The 20,419-nt window shown below is 46.1% G+C and overlaps 2 protein-coding genes across 2 annotated transcripts in view; one reads left to right on the top strand and one right to left on the bottom strand.

Moving 5' to 3' along the window:
- PRKCSH (protein kinase C substrate 80K-H) overlaps positions 1-795 on the bottom strand; it is an 18,477-nt gene extending 17,682 nt beyond the window's left edge. Inside the window, exon 1 of the mRNA XM_018573638.1 lies at positions 622-795. Coding sequence (XP_018429140.1) covers positions 622-712 — 91 coding nt within the window. The 5' untranslated portion in view covers positions 713-795. The remainder of the gene's footprint in view (positions 1-621) is intronic.
- Positions 796-1,313: 518 nt separating this feature from the next.
- Positions 1,314-20,080, top strand: LOC108801728 (coiled-coil domain-containing protein 151-like; the record flags this gene model as incomplete). The annotated part of the gene is made up of 12 exons (XM_018573635.1): positions 1,314-1,353; positions 4,727-4,817; positions 5,841-5,962; positions 8,064-8,141; positions 8,244-8,423; positions 10,798-10,833; positions 12,007-12,108; positions 13,928-14,053; positions 14,826-14,945; positions 16,053-16,196; positions 16,927-17,087; positions 19,924-20,080. Coding segments are annotated over exons 2-12 (1,311 nt in total), but the record flags the coding sequence as incomplete, so codon positions are not given.
- Positions 20,081-20,419: the final 339 nt, after the last annotated feature.

Raw genomic sequence — 20,419 nt, 5'->3', positions numbered from 1 at the left:
TTTCAAGTTACTCTCGGGGCCGCTTGTTCTCTTTTGGTCACTTCTGCGTTTCTTCAGAGTACCAATAGGGGGTCACTTCTGGGTGTCTTCCACGTTCCACTGGGGGCCACTGCCACAATCCTTTCAAGCTGCTCTAGGGGGCCACTTGTTCCTCTGGGAAGATCACTTCCCCGCCCCTTTGGAGCTCCTCTGGGAGGGTCTCTTCTGCATTCCTTCCACGTTTCTGTGGGGGGTCATTTCAGAGATTCGTTGGGCTTCCTGGAAGGTACAGCATAAAGCACCTCCAATAGAGGTCCAGAGTGGATCTAGATGAGAACCTCACAAGTGATGGTGAAGGACCTGACATCTGAAATGTGACTTGATAGCCCATCTACAGGAGCTCTCCTCAGGAATTAAATGTGAAGTGAGCGGCCAGCAGGGGGCACTCCATGACACTAGCACTGATGGGGAAGAAGCTGAATATAAAATAATAACCACAGAAAGGGAAAGGAGACGCAGTATACGTCACTCTATACATAATGACAACTCTATGGGGCTATTCCATACAAATAAATACACAGCCGAGACTGAAGATTCACCAACGTGGATGGCTGCTGATAATGAATGGCGAAGAACACTCACTGGACAGGGAGACCCCACGGGGCCGCTTCACCTCCACCGCCTGACACCCCAACACGGCCAGGAGCCCCAAAACCAGCACAGGCGCCCGCATCTTCCTCTCAGTCCCTTCGACAGTCGATATCCGCTCTTCTCAGCCTATGTGACACTGCCAAGTTGAGCAAAGTCTTCCTTCGCCGCAGTTCCGGCAACGTCACATCCGGCAACCGGCGGCCGCCATATTGGGTGTGGCAGACGACCTACCTTCTCGTTATTCCCCTCTGTTTTCGAATTTATTTTCGCTGTGAGCCTTTATTGTTCGTTATGCAATCAACGGAACGACAGGAAATTACACAGGGAAATATATTTTGTATTGTAACCTACAGGAATTGAAACTGTCTGGCGCCATGTTGTGTTTGGCAGACAGGAAGATTTGCGATTATTCTGACATAAACTAAAGCAAATGTTGTTAGACGGGGATGTGAGGTGATTTTACGATCACGTAGGAACTTACAGGAATGTTATGAACGTAATTAATGGATATTGTAGAGCTGCTGAGGCACCCTGCGAGGAGTAGCAAGATGGCCAATTACTAAACACTGTTTGGAAGTACCAAGATGGCGGGCAGATTCCAGCCAATAGAGAGCCTTGTTAAGGTTCTACATGGAAACTGTTGCTAAGCAACAAAGATAATCAAACGTTGTTGGAGAGGAGAGCTGGCTTGGCACAGGCAGGAGAGAAGGACTTCTTATAAAGGTGGGTGAGGATATCATACCCATGTCCATACTAAACAACTAATTCCAGGTTCATTAATAGGTCCTGGTTATTTTGGGTTGGGGGGAACCCCCATGCAGTCCTGGCTAGAACTATGGCAAGAGTATTAAGCATTCAGCCTCCTTGCTGACCATATATTCCATAGCCGTCATCTGTCATTTATTTCCAAGGACGATTTCCATCCTGAAGACCTTGTGCTTGGAAAATTGGCGTCCCTGGAAATGTCACTGTTTTTAATTCCTGATGAATTGCACATATTTTCCCTTTTGTGCGCGTTCATTTTATTTACGCGTGCAATATTTATTAAGGGACATTTATTTTCAGTAAACCAGAGATGGGCAACTCCACCGACCCTCCAGCTGTTGTTGAGCTACAAGTTTTATGAGGCATTACAAGACTGACAGTTAAGCTGGCCATACACCTTACAACCATCGCACCACTTTCGTTGTGCAATGGTTGTAAGGTAGTTAAAATCTCGTACGATCTGCCCATCTTGGACAGGCAGATTGTACTTGCGATCATCACAAGCCCTCCACGCCCAGGGGAAGGCTTCCGAGGATTCCAATGCTGAGTGGGCAGTGTGCGGCCCGTTCGTCATTTGTCTTCCGAGCACGCCACTAAAGGTGCCCATACACCTGCCGATTATCGTACGATAATCGCGGGTGATCCCGCGAACGTATGATAATCGGCAGGTGTATGGAAGGCGTGCAACCGTTTCTACTGTACGGTCGCACGTCTTTTGTCTTCCGAGCACGCTTGAAAACCGGTCGAAATCGTAAGATTTTCGGCGGGCTAGTGGTGTGCTCGGAAGACAAATGAGAAAAAACGGGCCGGTGTGCGCAAGCGCACAATGCCTGCTCAGCATTGGAATCATTGGAAGCCCGCCCCTCAGCAGGGAGGGCTTGCGATGATCGCAAGTACGATCTGCCTGTCCAAGATGGGCAGATCGTACGAGATTTGACTAACCTTACAACCATCGCACAACAAATGTCGTGCGATGGTTGTAAGGTGTATGGGCACCTTAACACGCCAAAAATCGTACGATTCTCGGCAGGTTTTCAAGCGTGCTCGGAAGACAAAAGACGTGCGACCGTACAGAAGAAACGGTCACACGCCTTCCATACACCTGCCGATTATCGTATGATCGCGGTATCATCCACGATTATCGTACGATAATCGGCAGGTGTATGGGCACCTTTATTCAGGCATGACTCCCAGAGGCATGTTGGGATTTGAGTTGCCCACACCTGCAGTAAGCCAATATTTTAACTTATTATGCCATGACTGCAAAAATGTCCCTTATTTTTGTTGTTGCATTAAAGTCCATCTCCAGGGCAAAAAAGAAAACTCCCCTTGAATGGGGGCGGCCCCCACACTCCAAGGGTTAAAAGCTTGCTTAGGTCTAGGGGTACCTGCTTAAAGCAAATGTAATAACCTGATTCCCGTCCCCAGGCAGTCAGCGCTCTCCTTATTCATCAAACGCCAGACTGTCAACACATCAGGAGACCAACCCCCCGACTTGAATAGAAAACTGCCCCCGGTCACATGACCGTCCACCGGCTGCAGTACGCTAGATTGCCGCGTTTCAGGGGCATGCCCCCTTCAGCAGAATAATAGCTTCCTTCTCAGAGAGCAAGGTTTAAGATTGAAAGCTGGCCAATCAGAGGGCTCCCCTCCGTGACCAGTCTCAAGCTAATTGGTTCAAATGCAAAGACTACTCCCACCACTGTACGACATCACCGAGTCAGTGAGTCTTAGCCAGAAGCCGCGACCGACTTCAGACTGATCACGGAGGGAAGCCTTCTGATTGGCCAGCTTTCAATCCTAAACCTTGCTCTCTGAGAAGGAAGCTATTATTCTGCTGAAGGGGGCATGCCCCTGAAACGCGTCAATCTAGCGTACTGCAACTGGTGTGGGCGGTGATGTGACCGGAGGCAGTTTTTGATTAATTTTTTTCTTATTATTTGTTACTTTTTTATTTTTTAATCTTACTATCTTTTAATTTTTATTATGATTTTTTACTTTTTTTCATAATTTTTATTTATTCTATAATGTTTTTAAAAAAACAAAAAATGTTTGTTTAATTTTTTTTCCCACTTTATTGCTATCACACAGGAGCTAACAAGCACCTGTGTGATAGCATATGGAGGTGACAGGTTCTCTTTATTGAACCTGTCACCTCCAATACAGCAGCTCTATCACAGCACTGTACTAGAACTCCTGTGACAGCTGAGAGGAAGGGCTGCGAGTGCAACTCTCCCCTCACTGTCTCCTGAGAGGATCTCCGGCGGCAGAAAGGTAGCTGGCGGGGGGAGGGGGGATTACAGGCGAGAACTTCCTTTCCTGGCGGGGGGGCACTGTCTCACCTCATCAAAAGGATCCCTGCCGCTGCTCTGCTCTTCATACCGGCGCTGAGAGGCGTCGGCGATCACACCTCTCTGCGCTCCCTCTCTCTCCTCCTGGCAGCTCTGAAGCTGCAGCGGCCGGGAGGAGAGAGAGGGAGCGCAGAGAGGTGTGATTGCTGCCGCCGTGGCGACCGTCTTAAAGGGGCGACCTTTCCGTCGTTCCCACTGGCGACCTGCCTATATGGTAGCGCCGGCCCTGAGTACATATACACTTCATTTTACTCTTTATTAAATTATTTCACACATGGAGGCGGCGCTCTATTTTTTCTGTTGTTCATGCAATTGATGGGAACCCCGGAGCACTTCTGAATGAGCAGCCCATCAAGATAGTTTAAAGAGTGATTTCCAAAGCAGCGGGTGAATTGTTTTGACTGCAACCTTTAGCGCCAAGAGGTGTATACTTTATTTCTAGGTGCACACCTAGGCAATTTATCGCGCTATATCGCACAAAACACAGATTGGCATTGAAGTCAATGGAGACTGCTCACACCTTTGCGATTTGTCACGCGACCGAAATCGCCTGTCGCGCGATAAGGGACAGGAGCTATTTTCGGGCGCTTGTCACGCGGTTTGGGTCCCATAGACATTTCTATGCATTGAAAAATGAACAGTTGCGCGATCGAAAACGCGCGACAATCGCACGAAAACAGCTCGGCATCTGAGTCGCCTAAGCGTGAACCAAGCCTGCAGGTGTGATTGTTGTTATTTTGAAGACACGGGTAAAGGTCCGCTTTAAGAACAGATGACAAGTTCAATGTACATAGTGAGAATGAGGAAAACAGATCTGGGGATTTAACCTTCAAAAAGTCAGCAATGGGAACTTCCATGTTTCAGTCTGACATTCTGAGGACGTATGCAGCTGACCCCGGACAGAAAACGAACCGGTCATTCCTTCCCAGACATAGCAAACTATTAACACTTGGTGATTATCTCCATTTGCTCTTTCATAGGCAGCCATGCCGGGCACCACCATGCTATCCGGAGTGAAAGCTCCCATCCATGAGCAGATTGTGGAGCTACAGAAGAAGATTCAGCTGATGGGTGAGATAGGAACATGGCTGCTATTGATCACCATTGTTATCAGATCTATAACAATCACAGTGATTACAGAGAATCTGTCCTTTTCCATTCAGGGAATAGTGACAGGTCCTTTTAAAAGCCAGACCCATCCTAACCCACTTATAGTCACCATGATGCGCTTCCTGCCACTCCATTGTCAGAGCCCTCATGAACTACCTAGTGCTATACTGGAAACTAGGGATGAGCTCAGGTTTGGTCGGGACTTGAGTTCATCCAAGCCCAGAAGAAAGCTGTCAGTGCCGGCCCCTCAGCCTCAGCCAGGGCATTCCCTCCCTTGCAGCTGCACATAAACAAAGGGTGACATTATTGACAGTATGTGGCCACATGGCCTTATTTGGTCAATGACATTGACCTAACGTTGGTGACCTCATTGACCGCATATGGCCATATTTACTCAATGACATTGACCTAACGTTGGTGACCTCATTGACCGCATATGGCCACGTGGCCATTTTTGGTCAAAGACTTTGACCTAACGCTGGTAACGTAATAGACAGTATTTTCCCAGGTGGCCACATCTGGTGAATGACATTGACCTAAGGTTGGTGACCTCATTGACCGCATATGGCCACGTGGACTGTGTCAGGTTACAAGAAGAACAGAAAGTGGTGGTAAATCCCTTCAATAGGGATATGGACCAAACAAAAACATATTTCCTGTCCCGGTGACCACCCCATACTCCCCAATTCCTGTACAAGTATCAGGACAGGAATTGATACATGTCCTCAGAGTTGTCTTAGACAAAAATAGCCTGATAGGAATTTGACCTCTTCCCAACTTATTCCAAAACTTTCCACAAAAAAAAGTTTTGAAGCCTTCTGTGTACTATAAAGACCTATGTATACAATCCATTCCATTTGTATCCAATCAGGCAGGCCCTGGTACTACATACTTGGTGGCAGACCTATAGAAGATTCCACAGTCTGATTGTATAATGTATGGTCAGCTTTAGGCTTTAATGATGGGTCTTCACGCTTCTTATAGATGGCGATCACAAGGCTTACGAGGAGAACACCAGCTCGCAGGTTCAGAAGAACTGGGAAACCATACAGTTCCTGCGCCATGAAGACAAGAAGCTGCATAAGAAGCTGGCTGATGTACTTGCGGTAAGCAAAGTCAAGACAAGAATTATTCCTGAAATGATAATCTAACCGGACTCCTCCATCTTCCTTACACTTCTACCTGGAGCAATCATTACAATGGTATCTGTGATGTGGGACTACTGGATCTTGTATGAACTGTTGTTTTTCCCTAGGAAGGAATGACAGTTCATACATTGATGGTGCAAGTAGCATTGCAGTATTCTGCCAAGACACAATTGAAGCAAGGGGTGGAGTTAACTGAAATAGGCCACCACCGTGTACATTAAAGGGGAACTCCAAGCAAACAAAAGTCATACCCGTGCAGCGGGGCTATCTCTGCACTGCAAGGTTAAAGTGCTCAAATAATGGGCTCAAATAAAGCTGTATTACTCACCGGATCCTGGCTCCATCCAGGCTGCTATACCGGTCCCCAAAGCACCTTCTTCCATGGACTCTGGAGAATTACTAACGTCGTCGTGTCTTATGCAGGTCCATTGATCTGCAGTAGACATGAGCACGCCGAAGGACATTCCATAGCCGGAGTGATGGAGGGAGAGGTGATCGCTGATCACCACAGGACTGAGGATCAGGTGAGTTTTGCAGCTTTATTTGAGTCCCCTAGACAAAACAAGCACCTAACCCTTGCACTGCAGGGGCAACCCCACCGCAAAGGTGAGTTTTTAAATATCAGGTGACAAAAACAAGTGCAGAAATACATTTCTCCATTTGCAAGACAACAACAAAATTGCAGCCTGTGATGTCATCAGATGGTCCTCAATGTACTCCGTTCTTTAGCGCCAGTGGAAGGAGCAATTAGCTTGCACTGCATCACATGCCTATATGTAAGTGCACACATGTATACTACAATTTCAGTGAGCACTCAGTGCTTTCTGTTTCAGTGGAATGGCTCTTCATTGTACCTGGAAAGTCAGGGAAGGCATGTCAGTGGCAGCATTAATGGTGATAGCAGGATACTACTCTATCAGCGATGTATTTAACACCCACAAGTGACTTGGTGTGCATGCTAGTCCAGGGGACTACAAGGGGAGTGCCTCTGACAGGCAGGTCTCTGAGGGAGGGGATAAATGACACTGGCTGTCATCCATACAGGAAGTACCTCTGTGGCCATGGTATCTGAGGAAGGGACTAGATGACACTGGCTGTCATCCATACAGGAAGTACCTCTGTGGCCATGGTATCTGAGGAAGGGACTAGATGACACTGGCTGTCATCCATACAGGAAGTACCTCTGTGGCTATGGGCTCTGAGGAAGGGACAGGCTCTAGATGACACTGGATATCATCCATGCAGGAAGTACCTCTGCGGCTATGGTATCTGGGGAAGGGACTAGATGAAACTGGATATGATCCTTACAGGAAGTACTTCTGCGGCCATGGGCTCTGAGGAAGGGACTATATGAAACTGGATATCATCCATACAGGAAGTACCTCTACGGCCGTGGGCTCTGAGGAAGGGACTAGATGAAACTGGATGTCATCCATACAGGAAGTACCTCTACGGCCATGGGCTCTGAGAAAGGGACAGGCTCTAGATGACACTGGATATCATTCATACAGGAAATACCTCTACGGCCATGGGCTCTGAGGAAGGGACTAGATGGGACTGGATGTCATCCATACAGGAAGTACCTCTACGGCCATGGGCTCTGAGGAAGGGACTAGATGGGACTGGATGTCATCCATACAGGAAGTACCTCTACGGCCATGGGCTCTGAGGAAGGGACTAGATGACACTGGATGTTATCCATACATGAAATACCTCTGCGGCCATGGGCTAAAGGAAACCTTCAGCACTGAATTATGAGAAGCCCAGCCTCAACAAAAAGGTGTCACTTGCTGAAAAAGCATTTACAAAACATCTAAGACAGATTCATTTTAAAAGCTGAGACTGGAGTTCAGATTTACACACTACTTGCTGCAGAACAGTGTAATGAAAGGTTAGGTTGGAAGCCCCGGCACTTTTCTACATGAGACTTTGAGAGGTAGTCAGGATGTAGGCCTACATTCCCAACTTTATGCAACAGAGGTAGAAAAATGATTCTATGGCTTGAAGTTGTCTAAATCCAATTATGATTATCATGTCTTGTCTCACATGTGTGTCCCAGGGTGACGAGAAGGTGATCAAGGAGGCGTTTCAGAGCCATTCTGTGGAGAGGGCTTGTATGAGGAACAAGAGTGGCCGTGTAAGTACGGGTGTCTGTTGGGGATCTACATACATTGTTTTATTGGGACACGCCAGTGGACAGTACCACACTTCTCACTTACCACATATCACACTCTCTCAGGCTGCCATTCAGTTGATGGATCAGAAACTCTGTGACAAAATCAAGAATCTAAACGCGTGGCGCCATCAGACTGAAGTTCGGAAGAAGCGATTAGAACTTCTGCAGGCAGAGTACAAGGAGAAAGCTGAAAATGAACAGGCCAAGCCAGGGAAAGAAGACTGCGCTGCACAGAAAGAGCAGGTGAGAAGTGACAGAACTATTATGATAAGGAGGGATCGTCTCATTTTGGGTTGTACAAGTTCAGGCACCAGGTTCGGTTTTGTCAGCCCTCCATGTGGTTGTTTTTTGTCTTTATTTGAATGGACTATAATGTGCTCCTACAGACCTGAGCACAGCATAAATAATAATTAGCACTTAGGAGTTCTGTACAATACGAGCTTCCTGTTCGGCATCAATAGTAAAAATCCTTTATTTCATGCACAAGATGCTCCATAACTAATGCAAGACACTGTCTCAAACATGGAGTATCTTTATGGCCTTTGTCGACCGACTTTGGACTTGTGTCAATGGGAAAATAAATTGTGCTTTTGACATCAGTTTGAGACACTCCTAGAAATTATTTCAGATAACACTTTCATTACACACGGCATTCAGGATTCTCACACTGGATCTGAATGAAGTTTTAAGAGATGCAAGAAAGCCGTGCTTAATGTTATGCTCATTAGACAAGAAAAGATTAAAGCTGAACTTAAAGCGATATTAAAGGAGAACTATGACATGAGTGATTTCCACTCACCTCATAGTTCCTAGCCGACCTGTGACAATGAGACTGTCACAGGTCGGCTCAGTAGATCGGGAGGTGAGCGAACACATACCGGGTTCCCTCACCTCTCGATCCTGTCACGGCTCTCTGCCGTGACAGGGGGAGGGGCTGGATTCCCCTCTCCCCGCTCCGATCTGCCAGCGCTGACTGGCGGAACGGACAGGGGAGGGGGCGGGTACAGCTGGCTCTGCCTCTAGATAGGCAGAGCCAGCTGTCACTCACGCAGCTGGGCGGATCCCGTCATCTAAGTCGGGATCCGCTCCAGGTGCGGCGTCTCAGTATACCGCGAGCTGTAGCTCGCGGTATACTGAGCTTAGGGTAACGGGAGGACGCTAGTTTGTGTCCTCCCGTTACCCCAAGGAGAACTATGGGGAAAAACACTGACCCCATAGTTCTCCTTTAAACCCTCCTTTTTTAAATATTTGCTATAGGGATGCCCACCGTTCCCTGAGGCTGTTGTTGTTTTTCTTTAAAATCTTTTAATTCCTAATTTTCAAGTGGGTCCCCTCAGCGTTCTTCCCATCGGCTAATGGAGGCAGTGGCTGTGTGTCCAGAGACACACACAGCCCTGTGGCAGGCCACTCCCCTTCTCTCTTTAATTGATGGCAGAAGGAGCCTATGGCTCCTCTGCCATCACTATCCTCCCCCTGCAACCAGAAAGTACGGGGAACGGAGGATCTCTTCGGGACTGGGAGGGGGACAAGCATTGCTGACAGGTAAAGATGCCCATCATACGATAATCGCGGGAAATCCCGCGATCGTACGACAATCGCCTTGGGCGGTTTTTACCGGAATGCAGAGAATGCATTAAGGTAAAAAATACCCAGACCTTAATACTACTTTAAGGAAGGGAAAAAGCTGAATGCTCTGCTGAAATACACGTGCTGTATGTAAACTGCGAAAGGATTTTTTTATTTTGCACAGACAGTCTTTGCATCCAGGTACCTCTGCCAAGCAGCACAGCCAGCTCCTTGCCCTGCACTGCTTGGGCAGGAACACACCCCTAGTCTACTGTTTGGACAATGAAAGAGCAGCAGTACACTGATGAGGTCATTCATCTGCTCTCAAGTCCGATCAGCATGTTCCTTGTCAGCGCGTATGCATGCTCCCCCTCCCTCACACTGTCCGAAGGGTCATGTACAGTGGATGGCGGGCGGCTCATATAGGTAAAAATTTAAGTTTTTACACTATTTGCATTGCCGGTTCAAATCCCGGTCAGGACACTATCTGCAAGAGGTTTGCATGTTCTCGCTGTCCTGGTGTGGGTTTTCTCTAGGTACTCCGGTTTCCTCCTACATGCTGGAAGGTTAATTGGCTTCTCTCTAAATCAGCCCTGTGTGTGTGCATGTGATATAGGGACCTTAGACTGTAAGCTCCTTGAGGGCAGGGACTGATGTAAATGAATTTACTATGTAAAGCACTGTGTAAATACCAATAATAATAATGACTATGTATCTGCAATAATTAATATATCTGCCCATATTTCAGGTGTACTTGGCCTTTAACTCATATTTCCTGCTTTTAATGGGGGCCAATATGGTTCATCGCCTGACCACAATATTCTCCCAGGTCTTGGTGTCTTGTAGAGACATCAAAGTGTAAGCTCTTCTTGGGTGGGGAAATATGTGAATGGCTCATTGTCCTCTGTAATACACCCTAGAACAAGTCTGTTATATATGCAGTAATTAAACACATAAACTCTGATTGGCTCACCCTATAGTGGGAGGGGCAGGCGCTGTGATCACATGTTCTATATTTTGCCTCATGATGGTTTACTTGTTTCATCCACAGAATGAAGCCAAAGAAGAGGAGGAAACTCCTCAACAGGTTAATTATTTTTTGTTTGACCAAAACTGTCCTAATCCAGAATCAAACTTCACTCACCAGCCAATGATTCTGCTGTACTGTACACTCTGCAGTCTGCAATCTGCAAGCATTTTTCTCCTCTGCTTCAAATTTCACTCCTGCCTTCCCCTACCTCTCAAGATTCTGTAATATGTACATATTAATGGAAACTTCACATTTAATGACGTTGTCCTTTAAATAATCATCCGTCCACCTTACAGTAGCCAGCATAATATTTACTGACTTCCTCATTTCCAAATTATTCACTAAGCAGTCTTGCCTGGCGCCACACAGCCTTTGCATCCAAAACATCCTGGTACGGTCCTGTGCCTAGCGGACATGGCCTTATTCATTCCTATGAATGGTCTGTACTCATGGGGGGCATGCTAGACCACAGATCATCCATAGGAATAGAATGGTGTCCACTAGGAAGAGAACCCAGCCAGGACATTTTGGATGGAGAGGCTGAACAGCACCAGGCAAGTCCATATAGTGAACAACAGAGCTTTGGAGATAAAGCTAAGTATTGACCTATGCCGCTACAGTGGAGGAGGTGTGGGGTTGTTTTTTTTTGAAGGACAGCTTGGCTTTTGAAAAAAGTTGTCCTTTATGAGAAATTTGGAAAGTGATTTCTCTAGAATACTGTATTCCTAAGAAGAATCCAACATCTGTATTTAGCGCATCCCTACTGGATACTTCAGAGGAGTACAAGGAGAGCTCATATAGGCCGGTGAATATACTAAGACCAAGTTCATCCAGTCAAGGGTTGGGTTAGGATGTTGGTGGTCTCTGCTGGAGTCCCAGTAAAGCACTGTTGGGGAAATGAACCTTGAACATTTCTGGGTGGAGCTCTTCCTTAATGCTTTTAATATTTCTTTGGATAGTTGCCAGGTTAAATCACCCACTAGCTTCTTACTCCTCAGGAATTCTGATGGAGGGATGTTGAGTTCCCATCTCCACCCACCAGCTATGACCAGTAAAAGGAGAAGTGAGGACCTCTAGTTTGGCATCATAGTGTTCACATCTGCGGGGTGGGGCTGGGAACTCTTGACAGATAAAAGGAGCCAGTGGAAGATTCAATGTGGCAGCATTAGTTTTAGATGGACCCGTGTTCAGATTCCTCATTGCTAACATATCACTTTGTACCTCATGCAGAATCTACGCATGTTGGAGAATCGCCTGGAGAAGGCACAGCTGAAACTACAGGAATCGGAGCACATATACAATGTATACCAGAAGCTGAAAGACCACATGCAGGTGATTAACATACTATAAATGCTTTTTTACTCATTTAGGCACTGAGTCTCTTCTGCAGGGAGCCTGGAGTTCAGCTTTAAGTTGCCTTCCCCTGCTGACAAGCCCTTCTCCCACTTGGTGGCCCGCAGTTTCGCATTGTGATAATTTTTTGCTATTATGGAAATGGTAAACAAAACTTTGGTAAGAATTGCACATCCCGTACTATTTTTGATGATGAGAAGTTGAACCCTAGAGGGAGACACTTGAAAAGTCTTACAGGGTTATTCACAAAAGGGTGAAGAGTTTGGAGAAGACAGGAGAAGTGAGCAATCTAGGTCAACATAGCTGAACTGGAAAGTGAGCTGACGGAGAATTTTTCCAAATCAGCTATTTTGGCCTAGATTGCTCACTTCTCCTGACTTCTCCAAACCCTTCACCCTTTTGTGAATAGCCCTGTTAGTTATCGCATAACATTACAGCCGTTGTCTGAGTGATCTTGTCTCCAATCACAGTTCAGTGAGGTACTGCAAGATGCATTTATCTCTTTTTTAAAGAGCGCCTGTTCTTTGTCCACATTAGGCAAATAAAAGGTTGACTGCATAGCGGAATCCATAAGATGCCTGTACCTAGAGTGACACTAAACTCAGGAGTTAAATCTTAAAAATACATTCAAGTCGCCTAACTAATAACAAAAATGTATCCTATTTGTGTATCACTCGGCTGTAGATCCTCAAATCATCTCTGAATTGGTGCTGACACTGTCCTTCCTTCTGGAGGGGGGCTACTTTTGTTCCCCATGGTCCCTGTGTGTGTTGTAAAGTATCCACCGCTCTAAGCTCACTCCTGTGATGGACTACAATCTCACGTTTAGTTTACTATTTTGTATTGAGATTGTAGTCCATCCCGGGAGTGAGCTTGTAGCGGTGACTACTTTACAACACACACAGGGACCATGGGGAACAGGAGTAGCCACCCTCCAGAAGGAAGGTCAGCGTTAGCACCAATTCAGAATTCTGCTTGGCACAGCGGCCATTTAGTGAATGCTTTGTGTTTTTTTTTTTATCAATTAATACCTATTGGTTCCCTTTTTCATGAAGGCAGGTGTTAACATCTCCAGACAAAGAAAAAATGTATCCTTGCTGTGGGGCTACCCACCACTGCAAGGGTTAAGTGCTCACATTTCTGCACTTTACTTCTTCTTTTCCTTTGCTCCGGATATTGGAATGTCCCTTGACGTCTTCACATCTAATGCAAGTCTATGGGCCTGCATAATATGCAATGACATCAGCGGTCTTTAGACTGCCAGAGAGAAGGGAAGAAGAGGCCGCAGGAACTAGTCTAGCAGCCAAGATGAAGCTGGCAGGACCGAGGATAAGGCACACAGCTTTAATAGTGTCCCCTAGACATAAATGAGCACTTAACCCTTGAAGTCTGGAGGTAGCCCCACAGCAAGGGTTAAGATATTATTTGCCCCGAGTTCTCCTTTAATCTATGCAGTGCGAGGGTAGCCCCACTGCAAGGGTAAGTTGTTTGTTTGCCCAGGGATGGGCTTTAACATAATAAAAAAAGTTTCAAAACATCAGTTTAAATTGTATAAACCTAACAAAATGAAATCAAGTGCCCCAAAACTATTGGGGGTCATTGGGAGGAGCGCGTTTTCTTTTCCCACCCCCATCCCTGACAATTAGGACAAAAGAAGGAATGTATTCTATTTTTTTCAGTCTTCCTCTTGTGTAGGACTATCAAGGGCATAAGAACTCGTTAGGAATATTTGTTTTTCAGCAGAATTGGGTTACGTGGTCTGTTGCTACATGTAGTGATGCTGATACTGTTTCTGCAGGAGGAAAGCCTGACATTTCAGTCACAGCTGGATCTCTTGGAGGCTGAAATACTGCGACAGAGACAAGAATTGAAGGAACTTCAGGTGGTGAACAAGGAGGCAGTGACATCACGGGAAATGGGCCGGGTATGTGGCGGAGTGACATGAACTGAACTCTGGACTATGGAGCGAGACTCGAATATTGTCTGTGAATTACAGGTCCTCTTTATTACATTATACACACGGTCCATCACAGGGGAGATATTCTAGTAATAATATCTGTATATTATACAGCTCCTTTATTACATTATACACAGAGCAGACTCCTCTGGGGAGATACAAAAAAAAAACGAGGGTTTAACCCGTTAAAGGATAACGGGTTAGTAGCGGGCAACTTAAGGATCCGGACACGTCAACCGATTGTAGAAAATATATAATTTTATTGAAAAAACCACACACTATTGCACATTAGATTCACCGACTACCATTAAAAACGTTGTGAAACACATACAGTCATAATTATTATGTGGATCGATCCTCATTGGTTTTAACATTAACCTTGTATCCCCACCATGGGAGGAGGAGGGGGGAGGGGGAAGGGAAAGGGGATAACCGATGTGGCTATTGCTTCGGTTCCCTTTCTTTACCCTTTGCACACATATAGAATCTTTGACCAGGATCTCCTCTGGGGAGATCCTGGTCATATATATGGATCATACAGCTCCTTTATTACATTATACACAGAGCAGACCCCTCTGGGGAGATCCTGGTCATATATATGGAGAGACACTGTAACAATAGCTGTGTGTTACACATTGGCTTTCAATTACATTATATGCATGTTGGTCTTCTATATTGTTTGGATGTTAAGGGTAATACAATCTAAGCAGCTCTGTAAAGTACGTCTCTTTTTTTACAGGCAGAACTTCAGCGGCAGGAGGAGGAATTCCACCGTGAGCGCAGAGAGAGGGAGGCGATCCTGCAGGAGTATAAGAGCAAAGCAGAGGAAAGACGTTTATTTGCCGAGAGAGATCGCAGGGTGAGGAGTTCTGTTTGATCACATATGGCACACACAATACTGTGAAAGACAATGTACTATGCGGAGACTGAGAGTGATGGCAGAAATAAACAAAAGCAAAGCAGGAGGCGGTGACCATGCATTCATTTTATTATCCCTGAGATAGAGCTGGTACAATGAATGCCAGGCTACCCTCCTTCCGTCATAGACAATAGCACGCCGGTGATCCATGCATGCCTGTATCAGGACATTGATTAAATAAATATTATTTTAAATATTGTTGCACGTCTGACTGCCATGTGAGGTCTATGGGTAGCTTAACATTAGTTTAATGAGGCCCTGTCACCAACATAAAACAATTGTATGCAAAAGCACAGAAAATGTCAAGTACTTTAAAAGCTTGCTTGCAGCGTTTTCCCTTTCCATAAGTTATTTTTTATTTACTGGGAGTGTCTAAGTACTTTCTGTGCTGGCCCAGCCCCTGTGCCCCTCATACATACCTTTCTTATGCAGCTACCAGGAGAGAAGGGGAATACTATCGGGTCACTTAAGTGACAGCTCCGAGTCTGCTGGGGCTGCTGACATCGCATCCAAGATGGTGGCGCTCAGCAGAAGTCTCAGGGGTCTTGGATGTAGGCAAACTCCCGCTTCCCCACCCTCATGTGACTGTGTGGGGCTTGGTAATTGGCCGATCTGGCCCTAAGCACTGCTTTGTAGACAGGCCCTTGCTCCGCCATACCCAGAAGTCCTGGGATGTTACAGAGCAACAATTTGAATCAGAAGTGCAGGAGAACATCAGTAAAGTTTAGACGAGCCACCAGAGGATGCCTAGAAAGGGGTTGGTAGTAGGGTAGGGGATTTTTGTATGTGTTTCTTTAAAATTATTGTCTTATTTTGGGGCTTTGGGGAATTCAGTAAAGCTGTTTTTTAGCCCTCCATCTCTTACACATGACCCCTTTATCTCCACCCAGAGCCCTGTTGCCTATCTCCTTGGGTTGTGATAAACTTCATAATATGATACCTTGTGTAAATGTGGAATCTCTGGGGGCGATCTGTGAACTGGTACCCTTATACATGGCCGTATTTCTCTGCAATGGGTTATAACCATTCCTCTGTCATCTTTTATAGGTTCAGCGTGTAGTTTTGCCAGGAGAGGATACTCCTGTGGAAACCCAGCTGGTGGCAAGTGGACAAGAGGAGGAAAAAATGATCCGCACTTATCAGGAGGCCTTTCAGAAAATCAAGGAGGCCACTGGGGTGACTGACACACAGGTAAGAGGTATATTAGTTTGGATGGATAAAGAAGGTGCATGTAGAGACCAGCTCATAATAGATGATACTCCAACTGAAGTTCCATTAACACATTAACGTTTGGCTATGTCCGTTTGTGTGCTGCACCTATATTTACCAAGATTCGAGGTCCGCTGCTTCTCTGTTTGTTGACATCCAGTGATGCAAGTATGTCTCTCCTGGCCACATCCATCTCCCTGATGGGAAGTAGCCCTATAGAAGTCTATAGGGCTGTAGTGTGCAAGTGCAGCCAGAGGAGGAAGAATGCGGCTCTGGATATAAACAATAGGAGAACCGTACCCATCAGATCTCGGTAAGTACAGACCTGCAGAGGGGCAGGGTGAGAATCGAGGGATTAGAACCAGAACCAGGACCATATTATTTTGTTATTTTGTATGAGTCTGAGAAAGGAGAAAAATTAGTTTTCTGTTGCATGCCCAGCACGGTAACTCAAATCATTCAGCTTTGTATGATTTTCCCAGGTTTTGAGTTGTGAAAGGCTTGTTGTGGTCTGTCTAGTCAGAGCTGGGTGGTGGTTTGCATACAATTGAGGTCAAGGCTTTATATTTTCCTGAGTTATGTTGAGAGGAATGCATTATATGTAACTACTATCATAGGGATGCCTTATCTCTGAGCGGAAGGTAGATGTATTATCTAATGGTACCTTTTCTAATGTTACCTATCTCTTTCCCGTGTCCCTTTTTCTGATCAGGAAGTGGTCAAGCGTTTTGTTGCTCAGGGAGAGACCCATCAGCACCTGGAGGAACTGAAGAGTGAGAATGAGAAGACCCTGGTGAGGCTGAAGGAAGATAAGGAGAGGCTGCAGGAAGTCTTCCAAGAGCTCAAGTACTCGGGAGAGGCCAAGCTATCCAGGTAGATGGGTCACAGATTTACACCTGTTACCATGCTCGAATTAGATGGTGGATGGTACCATGTTTCCATCAGAAATTAAACTCCCAGCATGGACCCCCTCAAAATGGCCATGGCTGGTGTGCAGGCCTATTGTCACACAAGCTGAGATCTCACCAGCAGATGCCCTGAGAGACAGAAGAAACAATTAGACAGTTTAAAGCGACAGCACCAAATAAGCAGAGACATCAGTTTTAGCTGGACTAACCCTTGAAAGTAAATTCAACTCTCAGTATGGACCCCCTCAAAATGGCCATGGCTGGTGTGCAGGCCTATTGTCACACAAGCTGAGATCTCACCACCAGATCCCCTGAGAGACAAAGGAAACCATTAGACCAGGGGCGGAACTACTGTTGGTGCGGCTGCACCGGGGCCTGAGGCTGGGTCTAACTGCACACTGTGTGCTGTTATTTCGTTCACATTCCACTGCTGTAAAACTGGGCGGGATTACGTTAAAATGTGTGACCACGTCAGTGGTCACATGGGGGGCCTCTTACATGGGTATCAACTGTCTTAGGGGCGGCATGGCAGAGGTGACAGGGGAGGGGGTGGAGGAGGCTGGGCCCCAGCAGCAGCAGGTAAGAGGAGTTGGGAGGAGGTACAGGGAAAGGAACCCCCCGGGGCCAGCCAACCTGAGAACCTGCAGAGCCCACCATAGGGAGTCTCAGATGGGCTGTGCAGGATCTATGGTGTCACTCTCAGGTAGGCTCTGCAGGGTCTCAGGTAAGCCCAGAGTCCAGCTTGTTACTAAGCTCAGAGTACAGTGCGTTACTAAGTTAAGTCCTGAGTCCAACACGTTACTCAACCCTGAGTCCAGCACGTTACTAAACCCTGAGTCCAGTGCGTTACTGCAACATTAGAGATCGCTGGGGGGGGGGCAGTGTGATCTGCTCCCGTGTCCCCCTCCCTGGCCCAAGAAAGATAAAGTCTTGCACCAGGGCCCTTTGTTCATTAGGTCCGCCACTGCATTAGACAGTTTAACGCTACAGCATATAGTAAACAGGGACATCAGTTTTAGGTGGACAAGCCCTTGAAGCATACTGTTATGTGCTCACATTCTGATGCCTCCTTCTACAGGTAGCTTTGTGCTCCTGGTAAAGGGTGCAAATTACAGTTGATGGTCTAAGACCCATCTCATGGACCTGATATTAGCACACAGGAGGGATTTAGAGCCTTAGTTCAGCTCCTGTGGTTTAGGGCCCTTCAAATGGGTCCCACATTGCTTCTGAGGATTCCCAGGCTGTTAGAAATGCAATTGGGAAACACATTTCTTTATCATCCATTGAGGGACACAGGAATTCTAAGACCATCTCATGTAGGCAGCAGTATAACCCTACTATGCTTGATCTGTTCAGAGCTGTGTCCTTCAATCGACTCTGAAGAAAGAATTTATGGTGAGTACAAAAATCCTGTTTTCTCTATCGTCCATTGAGGGACACAACTCTGAAGAGATCAAGCAATGTAGGGTTATACTGCTGCCCACAGGAGAAATGACAGTCTAAGAATTCCTGTGTCCCACAATGGACTCCAAGAAAAGGATTTGGTAAGTTCAAAAATCCTATTTCTGTTCTAGAGAATCACTGGTATATTTACATCATGAATAAGGCTGAGCACCTGAGAGATAGGAGTTAAGAAGAACAGCAATTAAAAACAGGGGTGGGCAAACTCTGGCCCTCCAGCTGTTGTGGAACTACCAATCCCATGAGGCATTGCAAGACTGACACAGCCACAGACATGACTCCCAGAGACAGATGCATGACAGGATTTGTAGTCCAGCTGGAGGGCTGGAGTTAGGCCACCTCTGATTTAGAGGCAAAGCAAAATCATACCGAAGTCTCTTTGTTTCACAGTAGCCTGACGTCTTACTAGCGATCCTGACGCTGACGCCAACTCGCCATCTACAGGATCGCTATCAGGGCACAGAAATACCTGCTTCCATGTGTTGCTCCCTTGCTGATTGTATGGGTGAGACCCTGATCCCTTGCTGATTGGCTTTCATTCTGCAGTGTTTCTGTCAGCGCTGACGCCTCACTCATCTGGCCAGCGAGGGACTGAAACATGGAAATAGGTATATACTCTGCAGTTTTTAGTAATCATTGGAAAATTCCTACCAGTGACAGTGTACAATGGCCCGTAGGCTAAATTCACAAAAAGATTAGGAACTTTACGTCAGTCCTAAGATTGTCATTTTCAAATCCCATTGGACTGAAAATTACTTTTTTTTAAATAAGGCTCATATTCTGACTCCGATTGTTGTATTAGCATTTTAACCCTTGCTGAGACCTCTATGTCTGGCCTGTGTAAGTAGATATAATCACCGCGGACAATCCTTATCAGATAGCTGAACTCACCAAATACCTTTTTGGTCCACAAAGAGCTTTATTGCTTGCAGCAGGTTACAGCAGTCAACAGGATACAGCAGATGAATGAACAGATTGTATTTGAAGGTCAGAGATGGTAATGTTTCCAAGCGAGCATATACATGTGGCCATATTACAGTCAGCCATGACACCAGAAAGTCTAACAAGAAGGAAGTACATCACACACAAGGGGAGGGAATACAGAACACATGGTGCAATCACCAAAATGCCCACAAGATGGCAGTGCATTAAACAGTTATTAATGCCAATGAACACATGGCTAAGGAAAATTAACTATGTAAATCCTCGATTTACATTTGTATGCACACCAACTATGACTATGCATTGTGTCATATTTTTACAACTGTGTAACAGCACAATCCTTACCTGGGAGTGTTTTATGAACCAAGCCTATTATTTTTGTTCTTCCACACTCACAGTGGCCAGCAGGTACTGGAAGAGCTTCAAACTCATCTTCAGGAGGAGGACAAGAGGCGGGACAAGTGTAAGGAGGATCTGGAGAAAATGTCTAAAATCCTGAGCAATTCAAAGTCAGGAATGGAGCATCTGACTAGCAAAGTCCAGCACATCAAGGTGGTAAGTGACCTTCCCCTACTAGTAAGTGACCTTTCCCTTCTAGCAAGTGAACTTCCCCTTCTAGTAAGTGACCTTCCCCTTCTAGCACGTGACCTTCCCCTTCTAGAAAGTGACCTTCCCCTACTAGTAAGTGACCTTCCCCTACTAGTAAGTGACCTTCCCCTTCTAGTAAGTGACCTTCCCCTACTAGCAAGTGACCTTCCCCTTCTAGCAAGTGACCTTCCCCTACTAGTAACTGTCCTTCTCCTACTTAGTATATTACCCTTGCAGGTTGAGTGTAATGTAATACCGCAATATGGCCACTAGATGGAGCTGAGGAGCATGGGAATAACTGCCACT

The sequence above is a fragment of the Nanorana parkeri genome, unplaced genomic scaffold (assembly GCF_000935625.1).
Source record: "Nanorana parkeri isolate BGI_ZX_2015 unplaced genomic scaffold, ASM93562v1 scaffold2467, whole genome shotgun sequence".
In the NCBI taxonomy this organism is placed as follows: domain Eukaryota; kingdom Metazoa; phylum Chordata; class Amphibia; order Anura; family Dicroglossidae; genus Nanorana; species Nanorana parkeri.
Note: the sequence above shows the minus strand (reverse complement) of the source record. Positions and strands in the feature narration are given on the sequence as shown.